At 42.8% G+C, this 18904-nt stretch overlaps 1 protein-coding gene across 3 annotated transcripts in view; it reads left to right on the forward strand.

Annotated features, from left to right (window-relative positions):
• Window positions 1–18904, forward strand: part of PDE10A (phosphodiesterase 10A) — a 1126451-nt gene that overhangs the window by 509990 nt on the left and 597557 nt on the right. For all 3 annotated transcript variants that reach the window (XM_069607718.1, XM_069607719.1, XM_069607720.1), the window contains exon 3: window positions 1997–2025. In XM_069607718.1, coding sequence (XP_069463819.1) covers window positions 1997–2025 — 29 coding nt within the window. The remainder of the gene's footprint in view (window positions 1–1996; window positions 2026–18904) is intronic.

Genomic DNA, 18904 nt, shown 5'->3' on the forward strand with positions numbered 1-18904 from the left:
CTATGCATCTGCCAGTTGGTTGGTACGAAATCATCTGCCACCGCCTCTGCAGTGTGTGGCACCCAATCCCCAGCTATCACTCTATGGAACGTAAGGGTCGGTACTCAACCTTCAGTCACGGTATTTTAGCGGTCGCGTTGAAAGTGTGGCTTTCCTGTCTCCAGGCAGCATTTGATTGGATTCTAGGCTGGAATTGAGAAGCAACGTTCACTGACCCAGCCCTTCAAGATGGCACTGTGGTATGGGTCAAGTCGATGTTGGTGCCATCCACTTCCTGAACATAAGGTCAATCCATAGTGCACCAAAGACAAATTTGCCCCCCAACCCCTTTGCAGGCCAGCAGTTCTTACACCAAGATACAGAAAGTATCCGAGATTCCATTATGGTGGAATCTGCTGGTCTCTACTCTTTACATTAGGACAATATTCTGGGCTGCTTGATGAAGACCATGTGTTGCTGTTAAAAAGAAACAATCCACACTGAGATTAACACCCACGCGAGGCTCCCCTTGCACATCTCGACTGAGAGCTTGTTGGCCTTTTCTAGAACTTGGCATATCTATTTAGGATCTTGAGTAAAGACATTTTCCAGAGAGACGAGCCCAGGCAATGTGATGGTACACAGCCAGAGTAACGGGATCATTTCATCACCAGGTTAAAAGCCAACAAACAAAATAACACGCAGTTGGTGGCCCAGACCGCGGCTGTGTGAGGGTGCAGGTTATAAGCTACTAGTCCAAAACCAATTGAAATAAATACAACAGTCTTTTGCTCAAGGGGCAGGCCAATTTTATGAGTTGGATACCCATTTTAGTCGCAAAAGAATATTTTAGATTTTTCATATTTCTATTTGTTTATTAAGCTCCAAAAACCTGTGGGCATCAGGGTGCTAACACAAAGAACAATGAAAAACAAAGACCGACAAACAATAGGGGAAGGGCCAAGGCAGCAGCTCCAACAGAAACCTACCTAGGCGATATCCCCTTACTTTATCAGCGAAATATTTCGGGGCGAGGAATGGACATTTTGGGCAACTTACTTGTGGGTGCATCTGCCTCCGTGTGCTCTCAGGGTGCCTGAATTATGGGAAGTTCTGTTAGGGAGCTTTTACAAAAGTACTCTGGTGAGAGCATAGGCAGTCCAATGATCCTCTCAGTACTGTGCATCTCTTACCCATGTGCCATGGTGGCATGATATGCACAGGAAATGGAATTGGGAGGATCAATGGCTAGTTTGGAGACCGCAAAGGGACGAGAGCAGATTGCAAACGAGATTGGCTAGATAAGTCTTTGTTTCTGTTAAACCACTTTGGAATCCTATAGTAAATTTCCACATGCGCTTTGATGCCCCATTTTCAATGACTCCAGAGGGAATTGATTACCAGTAACACAGGCTAATGTTGTCACCCTTTGAAGGGGTGTGTCTGCGTTTGTGTGTAGGTGTAGGTTGGCAGAGATGATTGGGTTGTATTTCTAAAAGTCTGTACTCGAATTTGCAGCTTCACATTGAGGTTCATTATTCTAATTTGTGTTAGGTTGCCCTCACCTCTTGCCAGTTAATGCAGTGCATGGAAGAGTGCGTGCAAAGTGCATGGGTCTGTTAGAACTAGGAATGGCACATGTCTGCTGAGGGAAGGTGTGTGAACTGGGGCCAACGAGCGCGTGCATGCTAGTGGAGGGGAGTGTACACTTGGTGGCAGACACTAGGGTTTCACGTTTGCCCGGAGTAATATTTGTAGGCCTGTGTTGTTCATGGCAGAGGCTGTGAGCTAATTAATGGCCGTGAGCTGGTAGAACATGTTCAACCAGTCAGCGATGCATTCAATGTAGAAAGCAGAACTTTCCTCCCACATAGATTCCTGGTCCTGTAAGATCCCTGGCTAGTTCAGTAGGAAAGGTTAGGGCTATAATTTAGCCACTCTTGAATAAGACTATTGTATCTACATCTATTTCACCCTTTTCCTTGGGTTCCTAATGCTTTGCTTTCTTTTCCTACAGATGATTCGGCTCCTAAGGAAGTCAGCAGGGTAAGTAGCACAATCATTGTCTTTCCATCTTTCAAAAGTCTTTACGATTTTCAATGTAGTTGCTGCGTCAAATGGAGGCTATGCCCGCCTGCCCCCTTTCCACCTTGAACCTGGAAATCAATTGTCCTGAATCTATACTCCTGCATCGAACTGCGTTTTTTCCCTTTTATCTCTTTCACAAAGCTAGTGCCCTGCTGTACCCATACCTTCAAATCACATGATGCTCAAAGCCTGCTAAACCCACTGGGAATCACTCCATTGACTACGTTAAAATTAACCAAGTCTACAGCATCTTTCAGGCCTGGATGACAAAACACCATCTTTGCTTGAATGATGACAAAACAGAGCTACTAATTGTAGGATCACCACACCAACTCAAACCTCTGGACCTGGTATTTGCCTCATTCTCCATAAATGGCAATCCCGGTGTGGTTTCAAGACATTTGAAAACCTTGAGTGTCTACTTAGATGCAGAACTATCTATGCATAAACATGTAAAGGCCCTTGCCTCCTCAGCAGCTTACACCACTAAGCTCATCAACCCCAGTAGAGCATTTCTGTCCACTGATAACTGTCTTACCCTTGCTAGGGCCATCATCAGCAGCCAATTAGATTGTAATGCCATTCTCTCTGGCACCTCTTCAAAGAATCTTACTAAACTTCAACTTCAAAACAATTCCCTTCGGGCTGTCTGGGGTCTGAAACGTTCAGATCACATTTCCCATGCCAGGCGGGAGGACCATTGGCTGCCAATCAAAGCCTGCATCGAGTTCAAAATCCTTTCTATAACACAGATGCCTTCATAACAATGCACCAGGCTTCATCAATCAACGCATCTCCAAAAGGACAAAACCTCTGTTTGCACTCATCCACCACACTAGCCCCAGCCATTCCTAGATTCACCAGGGGGAGCCAGCTTCACCATGATTGCCCCTACTCTAACGAATGCCCTCCCTCTGCCCCCCGACATCTAAGAAGAATCCTTTACATAACCTTCAGAAAAAGACTTAAGACTCTGCTTTTCGAGAAATAAAACCAGTTGATTATGATTGACCGCTGTCTATCTACTTGCGTTCTCTTTTCCCTGCTTTTGTACTGATCTTTCTGTACATGCTTATCTACTTGCGTTCTTTTCCCTGCTTTTGTACTGATCTTTCTGTACATGCTTATCTACTTGCGTTCTCTTTTCCCTGCTTTTGTACTGATCTTTCTGTACATGCTTATTCCACTTATTTGGATCGGTGCCGTGATGCATGCGGGTTTGGGTGCTGTCAATAAATGCAATAAATAAATAACCATTCCTCCCCAGGTCTGTTTAAACTGCTGATTCAAGCAGTCTAATCCGATTGTCTAATTGATAATACACATGAATGCTTTCTGTGCATTTGTTCTTCATCGGTTCCTGTTTGCCTTTAATGAACTCATTATCTTATCCGAGCCTGTTGGTAGGATGCCACATACCTTCAGTTGCAGGCATGCAGTTTCACCCTTTATTTGTTTGTTTTTTAAAATAGTTGATTGTTTTAAAAGTTGGTAATATATGACATGCACTGCCCGATTGACAGGGGTGTTGCTAGGTCTCGAAAAGATCCAGGGCTAGGCTAATGTCGGGGCCGTCGGGACTCGGGCTAGCTATAGCCTTTTAGTTGTAGCACCTAAGCTTCTATCTGGGGCTACAACCAAAATACCCAGGGCTATAGCCCCCCCTCAGCCCCTCCCTTGCCTCCCCAACACCGTTGTCTATTGGAAATGAGCTCCAATCTGTCGTATATATACATATTAGTGAAGAAAATCTGTCGAGAGCGGGTGGCAGGGGAGTAAGTGACCATTGGCAGTAGTACTGAGCAAGACGCAGTAAGCAAAGAGGGGAATATCAGGAATTATGGAAAGACCGGGACAGGGTGAATTGAAAACAAAGTAGGGTGCTGTGACTTCTGAAAGATCGGAAGGTCAACAACAAGCAATTGCCGGCCTCGGGAACCTGGAAAAGGGTGGTATCTGCATTGTGCTTACAGATACTATGCCTTCTCATTGAAAGCGTGGTTCTAGGTGGCCCCTGTTATCTAAGTCTTTGGTGGCATGAGCCTCTAAATGAGAAGTCCAGTGTGTTTAACTCCCTGAGGTTGGGCCAATGTTTGCTGCCAAAAACACAGTAAGCAATAGATGGTTGTATGCCCCTTATGCAGAGGAGCTCCACTGTTGTGTGATCTGATCGAAAGGGGGCTAACGAGATATTTCATATTTCGTAATTAATGTGCACGAAAATTAGCTTACAACAAAAATGCAGGTTTTTATATTTAAATGTATTTTGACTCCTCCAAAATAATCCTGTCGACAATGGACGTTGGTGTACAGGATTTCTCAGGGAGTATTAGTTCCCAAAGGTATGGCGTATATTGCGCCCAAGCTCAAAGTCGTTTCTGAAGCCCTACTTTGTGCAATAGCATTAACTAGGTGAGGTTGTTAAACTAAATTGAACCGCCACAAAAGGCTCTGCTTGAGCAAACCGCTTTCTGCGTTGCAGTATTGATTGAGCTGCAAACAAGGGAATGGAGTCCTGCTTAGCAAGTAAATTATACATATAGCAAAGAAGACTGGAAAATGGTTGGAGAGTAACAGTAGAGCTGCTCGAATATAGAAACTAGTGCCACTTTTAGATGTGAGATTCAAAAAAGGCATTGGGAGTAACCATCCCTCCCAAAATTTAGGGGCAACTCTGCATTTGTAGTTTTGCACGTGGCATAACCAACTCCCATATTGCTGTAGCAAGGATTCAAGGATTCAAACTAGACCCAACCCAAAACTATGAACTTCCTGAGACCGAACTCTACATAGATTTGCAATAAGAATCTGACTCTCAAATAAATATTTGCTAATTTCATATAGAGCCATGTAGGTTTGGGTATATTCAACTTAAAACATTTGACCTAATCACATTTGATTGAATTTATTTCACAATTTTTTTGTCTAAAATGCGATGGGGGGGACCCCGCAATCCCCCACTTCCCCATAACCTAATCTATACCCTTACCCACCCATATATTATATATATATATATATATATAGATATTAAATATATACTCCAACATCCTATACAGTCCCTGTTCTTCCTACAGCTTGAGTTTCTTCTACTGCTAGAATCCGTGTTTTGACAAGGCCAGAGCATATGTGGGCAGCTGCTCGTATAAATGCTTGTTCCCTACATAAAAAAGCATTGGAAATCTCAGATTTAATATTTGAGCACCGTCTAGCCTGCCTGCCTATCTCTGCAACATGGTTGCAAGCTCATTCAGGTCCTACTCTTACTTTAGCTGTCCCGGAGGGATACTGTATTGAATTTATCAACCCGAACTCCAGTAGAAATATGACCCATAAAAGAAAGAAAGACTTAGTGGAGTAACAATTATTTTCAAATCTCAATGTATCCGTTTGCCCCAATATAATTAGATGGCTGCGAAATACTAAGCATTACATTTATCACTCAAATGCCATACACTTCGTATTATTTACCATCAGCCAGTGCCTTGAAAGACATTTTTGAAGCCCTTTTACAAGAAACTAAAGTTCAAGATCAAGTGCTTGTTTTGTCCGATCTCAACAAAGATTCTTTGGCGGAAACCAGTTGGGCCACACTACAGGGGCTTTGCTTAAATCAAGCAGTTCATAACTGCGTGCGCAACAAAGGTCACATTTTGGACTGGATGTTATAACAAAATGTGGATATTACTAATGTCTCTTCAATGGAGGTAACCTGGTCTGACACAGGGTGATCTTTTTAACCTTCTGAAACAGCTCTGTGTAAGAAACCAGATTTTACACTTACTTTGTCCAGAAACCTTTGTCCACTAACCAAAGAGGAAGTGACCCCGTATTTTTACAGCCTGAATCAAGAAGTTTGGTCAGGATCTTGATCTCCATCAATTAATGTCCCTTTAGAATACTTATCATTGTAAATGAGTGGACTGTTGCACCATTAAGAACTAAATCAATAAAGAAATCTCAAACTAAATGCTTGGTACTCCTCTCGCCTAAGAAATATTAAGGGCTAAATTAGCGAACCAGAGTGAAAATGGCATACAAATCTTTCGTATTATAATTGATTCTTAAAAATCCTTACGCAAAGCATTTAAGATGTCGCTATTGGAAGCTAAAAAGCAAAACCGTTTTGATCAAATTCATTCTGCTAATAATGGTCCAACAAACATATTTTAAATTTTAGCCAAACTAGCTAACCCTCTTCCTTTGCTTACCACAGTTACTACCTCGGAAGATTGGCATAACAGACTTCAAGTCTTTCGCTACTTACATTCTGGACATCAGAAATAAAATGGTTAGATTGAATCAATATTTACTGATTCCAAAAAGCATTCCTTGCTCTTTTGCTCCTTTTTAGATAGTTTTAAAAACATCAATAATCTATATGTTAATTGTCAAAATGACTGCCAATACAGATCTCCTTATCTATTTTCATTTGATGGGGTTACTCCTGAACATGTGATCCACATTACCCCTGTCCCTGCCCTGGTGACCCGTGCCAAGCTTTCATAGTAAAACAATACTTGGACACGTGGGGAACTTACCTTGCTTACTTTGTAAATTGCTCTTTGGCAGAGAATCAAATCCTGCAGGACCTCAAACACATTCCGATCACTCCCCTCCTTAAAAAAATAAGTCTTTGTTACTTCAGACCTTATGCTGTCATTAGTCCTCACTAAGTTCCATGATATTTTGGAATATTTCCAATCTGATTTTTGATCCAAACGCAGCACTGAGCTGGCTTTGCTGGATATAAAAGAGGAATTTCTCCAGATTCTTGATACTGACCATGACTGATTGTTAATTTTGCACCTGTTGGCCACGTTTAATACTCAGGACCACTCCATTCTCTAAAGTGGCTTAGATATGAAGTCATGCAGTGAATTGGATTGAAGCCTTGCTTAGCAACCGTACCACTAAAGTTTCTCTAGGTTCTTTCTCTTCTGAGGTTGCTCCGCTCGGATGTGGAGTCCATCACAGAGCTCTCTCCCCCCGCCCTAGGTTTTTTGATATAGAAGTTAAACCGCTTCATGATCAGTTGTTACTCCATGGCATTTCCTTTAAAAATTACACAGATAATGCTGTACTGGTGTACAATCTCAAAGGCATTCCACACACATTTTGAGTAGAATCAAGCTCATATTTAGCTTGATTAATTCCTGGATGAGAGACAAACGGCTCCGTCTAAACCTTTGCAAACCAACATTTTCCTGGCTTCTTTGAAAAACACCCTGTCAACAGTAAGTACATTGTTTAGAAAATGTGACTTATTAGTTCATATCATAGAGCCCCAGGACAGGATGAAATCATTAGGAGTATGACTTGACAGCAAGTTTTCCATGTTAAAATATTGTCAGCAACCATGCGTACTGCCCCCACCCCGTCAGATCAAATCTATTTTGACTCCAGATAATTTTAGAATAATCGCACGTGCTATTATTAGCTTAAAAATTGACTGTTGCAATTCCCTATTGCTTAGTGCCCCGAAGAACATAAATTGATTATTAACAGAAGATGATTTGTTATCTGCTAAAATTGTTTCTAATGCTCCTCGTAGTCCCCATATTGCGGCAATTGTGCATAGCTCTTACATTGGCTCTCTTTCCGAAAGTCCCTTTATGGCAAAGCACATCTTTATCTAAAGCATCATCTTAAGGGCTGTCGCCCCAACAAGAACTTGCGCTCTGCCAATAAACCTTTCATTACCATCTCCCATTTCCATCAGTCCCAAGCCCTAGGGTGCACCAATTCTTAGTGCAGGCAGTAAATCTTTGGGACTCCTTTCCATTGGTGTTCTGATCTCTGGTTTCAGTGAAAATTGAAGACCTTGTTTCGTGGCACTCTTTTGTTGGTCATTCCTTAATTTTTTGCCAATCCGGCCTTGGCTCCCTGCACTGTTCATCTTTTGGCCCGCTCGGATACCTTGAATGGCAGTAAGCGTCACATAAATTAACCAGTGCATCATGGATTCTTTGTAGGATTTATCTGGTGTGAAGCTTTGGCTATTTATCTGATGGCTTGAGTATCATAGGAAAACTGGTCCTGAATCCTCCTTTGCACACCACATTTCTACTTCTACATCATTTTAAATTCATAAGCCATTCTGATTTCCTTTCAGTCATCATGTAGATTTTGCAAAGGTTTTGCAAAGGTTAGGACTTCTAGAATTTTCGCCAACTGGATTAACTGTGCCTTTGTGGGGTTCTTTTAATAGCAAGTGGTGTTCACCTTTAAATGTTGTGGGCATAGGAGCCTTTGATTTTTTTTTTTAATCTTTTCTTTTCATTCTTCGTTGTATGTGTGGTATCCAAGTTGTCAACGTGGTCATGTGTTGTGCTGCGTTTCTGTTGACAAGTGTGTGGCATGTTGTGCTACGAGGCTTGCCATTTATTGCAGGTGGTTTATCTGAAGAATATCTGGTGTTTCGCTGTAAACTTGAGGAACCTTCACCATTTTGCTGAAGAATTGGTTGCAACTTTCTAGCCATGTTGTGTTACTTCCATTTGGGAGTTGCATGTAACAGTCATATTATTTTTCTTCCGATAAATTGATTCTAGATGACCGTGGCAGGTTGGTTGAAAAATGTCAGGTTGCAAGCTACCTGCCAGGAATCACAATTCACCACATACAGACAGCACACCATTTTTGACTAGCCAACAGTCCATTATCACTAGCCAATGGCTACTGTGGCGAGTGTACATTTTGAGGCCTGGTCATCATACTCTGGGAATCTGTCCATCCACAATAATTTGGCTCCGGTCATCGTTCGGCAAATTTTCTTCTGGGGATTTTGAATTGTTTGGTCAGACCCAGCATTGAATAAATAGTCCTTCAATGTGGGTGGCCCTACGATGCAGCGTCTCCTCCGGCCTTTGCACCACTTCAGTGATGATCATTGTATCAGCATTTGCAGAGAATTCCATCAACACATTTCTGTGGGGTGTTTTGTCTCTGCATAGGTTATACTATTCAATATATTTATAGTGCCTACTGCCATTGTTATGGCTTTGAAATTCTCTGGTGAATGAAAATTGAAATAGCATTAGATTGCATGCAGATAGTTATTAGAATTCGATGACTATAAATTACTTGCAGAGATGACTACTATAAAACCTAGAAATCATGCAGACTGTTGTGTTCAAGCCCACAGAGGGCTTCTACATCAACGACTATGTGACAGCTGGATTGAATTTTTCATGGCAGTCCACTGTATTCTATCTTTTGCAGTGCAAGAGGAGGAATGAGCATCATAAATGGTCTATCATCCACTAGGGCAATTGTCTATAACACAATGTCTGCATTTGAATACAATGAAAACAAGTGTGGTTTCTTGATCCTGGATGCATAAGAAATGGTAAATCCTTTTGTTTCTCTGGGGATCAGATTAAGAAAGAAATGGTAAATCCTTTTGTTTCTCTGGGGATCAGGTTAAGAAAGATTCCTGGAAATCTGAGAAGAGCGTGTTTTAACTCTCACCCCAACCGCTGGGGTATTCAGAAATGTAAGGCAACGTTTGGGGGTGTTGAGGATGTGTTGCCGTCCCACTGCAGCTATACAGGGCAAACTCTGTCATGGGGCGCTTCAAGGAGTGGGGGGACCTTAGCAATGGGTTACTTTGCCCCCAGTTATGAAGGGAAGAAGGTTTTTAAAATCCTTGTTAAAGCGAAGCCAAGGAACTCCCGTTTTTCCATTGAAACCCGGAATTGGGACAAATACAGTTGAACAAAGTAAGGGAGGGGGGGGGGGCTGGGGCGAGAGAGTGTTGGAAATAAACTAGCTAGGAGCAGAGGTGATTAGGACAATCCCAGAACACACATGAACTAAGTACATTGCAAAGGGATCATAATGTGAATCGGTTGCAGAACACTGCCTCATTTTAATGTAAACGGGTGTATCCAATGTTTTTGTAAGCAAATGGTAGGTTAAGGCGCACAGGGTTTTATGGGTTTTGTAGAACTTTAATTTTGTATCTTGTGGGGGTGGTTGGTTGTGTTTTTGTTGGTTCGTGCTTTTGTTTTTGGCATGGACATAAATCCTGCTGTTAATCATTTAATTTCAGTAGGTTTATTTCGACAAGAAATTCATAAAGCAGTTAACAATAAAAAATAAATGCATTAATAAAAAGGATGCATTTTTCTGCTGTTAATCGATTTTGCTCTTTAACCACTTTCTATGGAAACTCGATTTCCGCCACATGCATGTTAGATTTCTTGTAATGATGGCTGCATTGCCTATACATATTTTCGTTATTGTATGATTGCTTAAATCGAGCATCAAACAAATGCATAACCAGGGGCTTGTCTGTTGTCTGCAGTCACAAGTGGAAGAACAACCAGGCCTGTACGGTCTGCAGTGGTTTCATCCCCGCTACTGACTGTATGCTCGTGGAAAATTGATTGCTGCGGCATCATTTGTTTGGGGTGCCTACCGATGGCACTTTGGCTATGTGCCTGCACTGAGCTATAGTATCTCTGCCATGCCTGGTTTTGAAGTGCCACACTCGGTTAGATTTGGTATGCTACACTGCGTTATGTTATGAGATGCCATGTTTTAATCTGAAGAAACGTGTTGTGCAATGGCTTGTTCTGCTGAGACCAATGTGTTCTTTTCCCAAAGCTAAATGCATGTTGGAGTCTACCCGAGTTCTACTGCAAGTACTCCTTCACTCCTGCGGGGGTGGGGGTGGGGGTGGGGAGATTATGATGTTGCTTTCCTTTGATACTAGCTGGATAGGTCATGTTCTATACTTTAAAAATCTAATTTTAAAGCACCTTTGAAGTTGCCATAAGACTGCAGGCAGCAACCCCCGACACACACAAAAAAAAGATGACCCCAAAGGGTAGATTTAGAAATGTAATCTGTTAATGAGACCGCACCCCACTGTTATGCCCTCTACTTGCAGGACACCGTAACTGCAGCCCAGGGTGAGAAGGCTAGTCAAAAGCTGGATTATGTAAATTAACTCCCATAACCCTCAGCAGATTCCTGCCTCACACACCCATGTACCCATTACCCTAAGGACTCGGGAACATCCAGGAATGCCTAAATGGGGCTTCTGCTCCCAAAGAATCTGTGGTTGAAATCCCACCCTCGGTTGAATGTGCCCATATTTCCTTTCAGCTTTCCCATCTATAGAAGCTGGCTGTGCGTTGCTCGGAGGAGTAAATGGAGTGCCTTTGCATGCTGTGTTTTCTTGGCCATGGTGTCTTCATGCCTTGGCTCGCCCTGATACTGCGGAAGACTCGGATGGTCTGACCATGGCTAATCCATAGACCAGCTTTGTGTCCTTAAGCACTTTGCGCACAAGCCTAGGATTTTGGTAACCGTAACATACATAAATGTGAAAACCAAAAAGGGAGGTTTTTTTTAGAGCTGTTGCAAAATGGGTAAATTCGAATTTCTGACACACAACCCCTCCCAAATGTTATTGGGGGCTCTAGTGAAGTAAGTAGGACTTTGCCACCTGGGTTTTCGTGGACATGGCTTCAACATGCCTGAGCTCACCATACAGTGAGTACATTCCAGACGTACCGCCAGGTGCATCCAACACCTCTTCTCCAACACTCTCTCCTGTCGGCGCTGCGCCCCATAGAATTCACGTGAGTCCCACAATGAATGTAGTCCAATTGAACACATGGCTCCTCCACCGTTTTCTTCTCATGCCTTCCTAAACCTCTTATCCAATGCTCGCCCTCATCCCAACCGTCTACATGACTTTGGTCCTCCCAACCACTAATGAAGGTTGTATCATACTCCTCCTTTTGCCTCTGACAGGCAAAAGTGCTTTGAAACTACAAACTATGGCTGGAGGCACTATACAGATGCAGGGTAACATGATATGATAGGTTATTTATAACGCACTTAATACCCAGAGGTTTCTAAGCGCGGACCCGGGGGTCAAACCTGTGGTGCTCCGTGTCATCTTGCTTCCAAGGCGAGCACTTTGCCCCTGAGCTATCCCCCCGAGACAACATAACGGATATATCGATGGGGTAGGGCTGTGCATGGAGCAGACTAGGGTTTAATGGGGGGGTTAGGTAATGTGGCCGTCGAGGGCGAACCCTCCCATTAAAAGAGAAGAAAACGATTAGAAATCAACAGTGAATTGCAAGCCATCTTTTTCATCGCGCTCTGAGCGATATAAATACATTATCATATATCATATCATTAAAAGACCAGGTGTAGTGTCAAAATAGGTTATAATTTTGCTTTTAAAATTGAAAGTAACTCTTCTGTCGAAGCATCAGTATTTTAAAATCATAATACTCTCACTTTCCGTGATGGCATCAGCCATTTGGCAGTTGGGTGTTTTCAAAGCACAATCCCAGTGCGCCCTTTTTGTACCAAATGGACATGTTGCAGTAACTAATTTCTTTTCTTTTTTGGGAACGTTTACAGTCGAATTCAACGCAGTTGTCTTGTGAATCGGCGCTTTTCTGTTTTGGCCGCGTTTCGTTTTCTTGTTTCACAGTAATGGCTTTGCTTTTAACCGGCCGATTCCCTCTGCAGCACCGCAGAGCTGACTGCACCTGCTGAGTTGTAATTCGGCAATCCCGTCAACCGTTATTTTACAACTTGTGCTGCTTAAAGTCAAATTTTAATCGTCCTCAAATGTGTGTTTATAGATCTTAAAAACTAATTTTAAAGGCAGTGGGGGCTGCAGGACAAGAGGCTACGTTTTCACAAGAACGTCATTTAGGGGTCGCCAGAGGTCTCCCTTGCTACCCCCTTTTTTAATTTTTTATTTTTTTATTTTTAATTAGAGGCTCCTGGGCTATGGCCAGCAGCATGTGGCTCTTGGAGTGACTGGTTTTCTGATCACTATAGCTGGTAAATTAGCTCAGTATGTTGAGCGCTCGCTGCTGCAATGTGTGTAATCTGCAGGTTGCAAGTTCGACTCCCGGCAAGGTCAACTCAGCCTTTCATCCTGCTGAGGTTGATACATTAGTACCAACACAGGTTGGGTGATATTGTATGTATATCTATCTGTTCTAGTGCTACATAATGACACCTCATTATCGTTTGGCCTTAGACGTCTGCTTGCATTCACAGTACTTTGGTAATACGGGCCTATACGCGCGGATATCAATGATACATATGGTGATCCATTCTTGTATACAAATATTTTTCACTTTACAGTGATATCGTAACCATTTTTTTCGAAGTGTACTTAGAAACAATGCTATATGATTCCACTTCCCTGTTTTATCAAGGGGAGGAAATGTCGTGTTCATCGCTTCCTGTGATGTAATTTCGGGGTGAGGTCAAATGACATCACTTCCTGTGATGTCATTACCCCTGGCATTTTGGTGAAATGACGTCCCTGTGTTTTCATCACATCCGCTTCCAGCCTTGTGTTGCTCAGGTGCTGATATTTTGCACATACAAATATATTGTTGTATACAAAGAGTGCATCCACCTGTACATATTTTATCGTTGTCATTTTGCGAGCTAGAACATTTTTTGACGCTGTAAACCCATGTCTGCACTGTCCCCTGTTCAGTATGCTAACTTGGCCCGGGACCTGTTTTACAAAGCGAGGGCCTTAACATGGGTGCCAGTACCTGACCAGTAATGCCCCTGCTCACTCTCCACCCCCCACTGAGCTACTGGCACATCAGCAGCATGTCCATTCGCAAACCATATTTGGGGACAGGACTGCAAATGGGGGCTCAAATGGGAATGGGGACGTTCCGGGTCTCGCAAATGGGAATTACCGGGCCCGCAAAGGTCGGAATGGCACTGTAATTCCCATTTTTCGGGACCCGGAACCGAGTTTGGGGGTAGCCATGCCGGTAAAAATGGCATGGCTACCTACAAACTCGTAATGAGGCCCATTGTGGATTAAATCTAACTAGCCAGCAGTAAAAGAAATATTAAAATAAGATGCATACAAAAAATCCAAATAGTTTGATGCGGTCCGCTATGTGCTAGAAGATAGCTCAGTGTGTTAAAGTGCCTGCTGCTGATATATATTTAATACTTTCTCTTGATCCAACGAAAATAAACATAGAATAGGTCGTTTACGGTGAGTTTGTAAAGTTTTTGAGTGAATGACGGGTGAGGTTTCACCTACTACTGCTGCATTTGAATGCACAGTTGGACAACTCCAGTGTAAAAGAATATTAGATGGCCTTATTGGGGCTTTCATCATCGCTATGCACCCTGAGCTGCTAACTTCAGGGCTTCCATTCAAAACATGTATCATTTGGATCTTTTTACTTCCATGTCAAGTAACACTAATTTCTGTTGTGACATCTGCGGAAACTGCTCACATGTGTTGGTTCTTATAGAAATGGGAGAAGGGAGACTCATTGCACGTAGTTTGGCAACTATCTTGACTCCCCGCCCACATGTTTAGGGAGAAGCTTCTGCAATCAATAGGCGTAACTTAACGCTTGAGGAGTAGCAGATGCAATGGGGCTGCCCACCTAATATATTTGCGATGTGTGGCATACCACGCTCAAACGGTTTGATTCACGGGGCAGAGGGAGGGAAAGAAAGGGATGGGTGCCAGGACCGAGGAACCGCAGAAGTCCCACCAGGGATGGAGTTGGCTTTCCTCCGTCTTTCCTGACTTCTAGTTTGTGGTTTTGGAGTGATAGCTTGTTCTGTTGCTTTTTGTTAAAGACCAGTGACACACCGTCATATCTGCATCTTACTGTAGAGCTTGGTTGATGGAAGGCCTGCTTGAATCGAGAATAATTGTGGTCCTATCTGAATCACAAGAAGTCGACCTGCACTTTAATAGTCACACCAGGGGCATTCCACACCAGCCGGGCGTGGACACAAGCCTTGCTTCAGTGGTGCCTGTCCCTTTTATGTTGGCCTTTTTGCAGGTGGGGGTTCTCCTATTTCATGATTGGAGATGAATGGATTGGCAGGTGTCATTGCCCTTTGTTCCAGAAAGACATGCGGTTAATATATGCAACACTGGCAGCCACTGGGGGAATTTTAGGGGCAGTGATTCATTAAGTGATCCTAACTTGTCACTCTTGTATTTGTATTTTATATAGTACTTTCGCCAAAGAGCTGCACACAAAAGAAAAACTGTACAAAATAAAATGGAAAAAATGGCAAGGTAAATACATACAAAATATCCAAAAAAAACAGAGTGACTACACTCTATTAGGAAAGGCGCTTCTCAGCCCCAATTAGGTTGCTTATCTTAGATTCACTGTAGAGTATATCAAAAAATGTTAGTCAAAAAATTCTCAAAAAGTAATAGGTTTCATAGCAGGAAATGTTTAATGCACATTCCTGAAGTATCTGTAGTTACAGTATATCTTTGTAAATCACACAATGAGTGTTCATCTGAGATTGCCCATAATACTCTAGTGCCAATGCATTTCGGTTGAAACCTTCTTCAGGGCGGTATTATAGCAAAACTGATATTACATGACTAATATAGTAACCACATTAATAGAATGTATCACAATGCACACAAAGCGATCAAGTAAAAAAAGTATTTACAAAAGCACATACCGGTTCGTGTATCACATCTGCATATAAAGATAATGGGGAGAATAAAACAAAAGAGCATACTAATTAGTTTACTGTCATGATTATGTCTGTTCTGTATACATATCAGCCTTTAAAGGCAAGTCATACCTTAGTCATGCCAAAAAGCGTTCGGATCGTGAAGTTGTACAGTTGCACAACAAGTAAATCTACAAGAAAAGAATAGATGTACTTCAACGCCTAAGCTTCCATCAACCTAGCCTTATAAAAAACCTTCCATACAGCCAAATGTTGAGGGTGAAAAGATTGGAAAGTGATCCAGAAGACTACCAGATGGCCATCCAAGAAATGGGCAAGACATTCTTAGACAGAGGATATTCGGAAGAAGAGATCAGCACAGCTCAAGCTCGTGTAGACACTCAGAAAAGAGAAGACTTACTGAAAGTCAAGATAAAGCAGGATCAAGCTCCACCACTCGTCTTTGTTTCCAAATATTCACGTCAAAGTAATCGCATCAAATGCATTATTAAGAAACATTGGAACACATTACTTTGTGACCATCGAGTGGAAAGATGCTGGGCCTACATGTGTGGGTAGATGACCTGATATTGGTTCCACATTGTTTCAATCACCTTTAATCATATTCAGTGTAAGCATGGTTGTTAGGCTATTTTAACTCAACTTGTTTCTGTCCCATGTCTTCATTACACACTGACATTCTCCAGGGATTTCTGATCCAGCCACACTGCTAAATCCACGCTTTCTTGTTACTGCATTCTGCAATGGCTTCAGTTGTCCTATCACTATAAAGCGAAAAACTAAGCATTTTCCTTACCAAAGAGAAACTGGCGTTTTAAAAATAGACATCATATGCAATTACAGGGATGTTTTGGAAAATCCCATTTCCAAAACAGGAGGGTGGATAACGCTGCAGCATGGTGTGGAGGAGTATAAATCCAGCTAGAAGGGAGGACTGTGACATGAAATGTTGGTTACACTATTGTGGTTGTGTTCATGAGGGGAATAGCGAGCAGCGGCATAGGGGTCCAAGAGTTGTAGGTTCAGCTTCAATGTGGATAAATGTTATATGGAGGTAATCTTGCGTCCCATCCAAGGGTGCTGGAAATAAGTAGACCTATCTGTGGTTGAAAGCAAGCATGTGTGATGAATATCGGTTTCTAAACCATCAATCGCCCCCACACCTCTAGTACACCAGAAGAGATCCGAAACAGATTGGAAACAAAAGCAAATTATAAACCTCCTTGTCCAATTTCGGTCACATGGAGGGAACGGCAAGCTTATCTCTGCAAGGTCGTGGATCGTTGGTTAGTTGTAACACTGCGAAAATACAATTATTACCCAATGATAAAAGGGAATGTTGATTCAAGGTTGTATACAATTATCTACTTTATTATTATTCAACAGACAGTTCTAGCACACTACAAAATACAAATCGACCTGTAATGGAATGCAGAGGACAGAAATTTTCAAAGAAGTAAAAGGGATGCACTCTGAATACTGACAGGAGGGTAGTCGGTTATATAATTACTCGCAATAGTTCAAGAATACTTCGTTTCAGCACAAAGGGAGCAATGGGTCATAAAATGTCACTAGTGGCCCTTGGAGAAGCTCTAGGGGACGGAACCTCAATGTACCTTGTGCTTGTAGAGGTCCTTAGTGCTCGACCGTGTAGAGTCGGTTTCAGGGCTCTTTGCAACTTCTGCGACAGAGTTCAAGATGGCAGACAGCTGCGGGTATCTGGCAGCAGGCAGTTCAGCGAGTGAGGCTGGATGGATGGTTGCAGGCTGGCCTACATGGTGCTCGTGGTCAGGAATCGTCTCAGTGCTGGTTGGTGGGTCTGAAGCACTGTTCGAAGCATGAGACAACGTTAGTGACCACGGACTGACAACAGTCAGCGGTGCAATCAGTTGCAGCTTGTAGACAGGGGACCAAATCTGACCCTCTTGCCCCCAACATGTCAACACGAAGGCAGAGAAATTACAGATGTGCCTCACTTTTAGGCCCATCACTGCAATCATCAATGTATCGCATGTGTGAAAAGTGTTACCCTCCGACTGCCATTCAGAACATACCCAATCGATGATTTGGACAACATGGAAATTACATCGATTGAGCAAGTCGACTGACTGAGAAGCCAGAGATTAATGACATAATCACCGACATCACAATGTAGCCGCATTAACACAAAGTAAATGTTCATCCATTCATGAAGTTACAAACATGTACTTGTTTATTGCATATAGGCACGAAGCACATGCTTATGACCTACGTAGGTAGAGGACAGACAAACATGCATATCTCTTTATATACATAATCGCTCACTGAAGCAGAAACCGCAAGATGCAAAGTATTCATATATTTAGCTTGCACGTGCTTGACTGCCACTAACATAGAGATGCCCTAGGGAATGATATGTAAGCTATAGGTCTCTGAAACAGATGGCAAAGGAGAGACAGGCTTAGAGTACATGGAAAAGCTGACATGATCGTTGCTGCCAGAGGATAGCAGAAACAAGGCACCCAGCCAAGGACCAGTGAAGATAGGACAATAAGTTACCAAGACCGTGAACCACCTGCAAAAATTCAGGCTAAAATCCCCATAATTACAAGTGGGGCGGTTCCATTTAGTGGTCCCCACACACGTGACCCAGCCGAACAGGACAATGCTGATTCAACCAAGGGTAGACGAAGAGGACTGTTCCCATCAAAGCAGAGGGGAAAAAGATACAAGTGTTGTCTATGAACTGCAAAATGAACGCACTCGCCCAGGCTTAGGTGATCAGAGATGGTAACGTTGGGGAACACTTTGCACCTCCAAGTTCATTCCCATTGCCTTGAATAGGTACACTCAGTCTGGTAACCGTCCAGGGTCCTTGGGATGGGAGGACACACTTTTCCCAATCCAGATTCACCTTTCATGTGGGGATATAGTCTATTGCAAGAGCCACTGGTCTCTCTGCGACTCTGCAACATTGTAGATTGACACTAGTAGAGATGGTCCTGGGAGAAGCCACTAGATATGGCTATCCAATCATAGAACTAACCTGTATTGTACCCAAACTGACCAATGTGAATGTGTGAAGGGTTTCTGGAATGGAACGTGGATTTGTAACCTCACACCAGGATAAACCCGGGTGACACATGCTTAGACGAAAGCTCCAGAGGATACTTGTTTTTCTGGTGTGATCGCTGTCATTTTGTTTGCTAATAAAAGACAGTAACTTTTCCCCATGGCTGAGTCTTCCGTTCTAGGGGCAGGGAGTCTTTGATGGGCCCAGTGTTCTCTGCTATTAATTGGGATGACTACTTGGGAGCCCCGGCCACACCTAGCTATACAAGTTAAACAAGCTCCAAAATGTTCT

The sequence above is a fragment of the Ambystoma mexicanum genome, chromosome 4q, assembly GCF_040938575.1.
Source record: "Ambystoma mexicanum isolate Mex_15411 chromosome 4q, UKY_AmexF1_1, whole genome shotgun sequence".
Taxonomy (NCBI): domain Eukaryota; kingdom Metazoa; phylum Chordata; class Amphibia; order Caudata; family Ambystomatidae; genus Ambystoma; species Ambystoma mexicanum.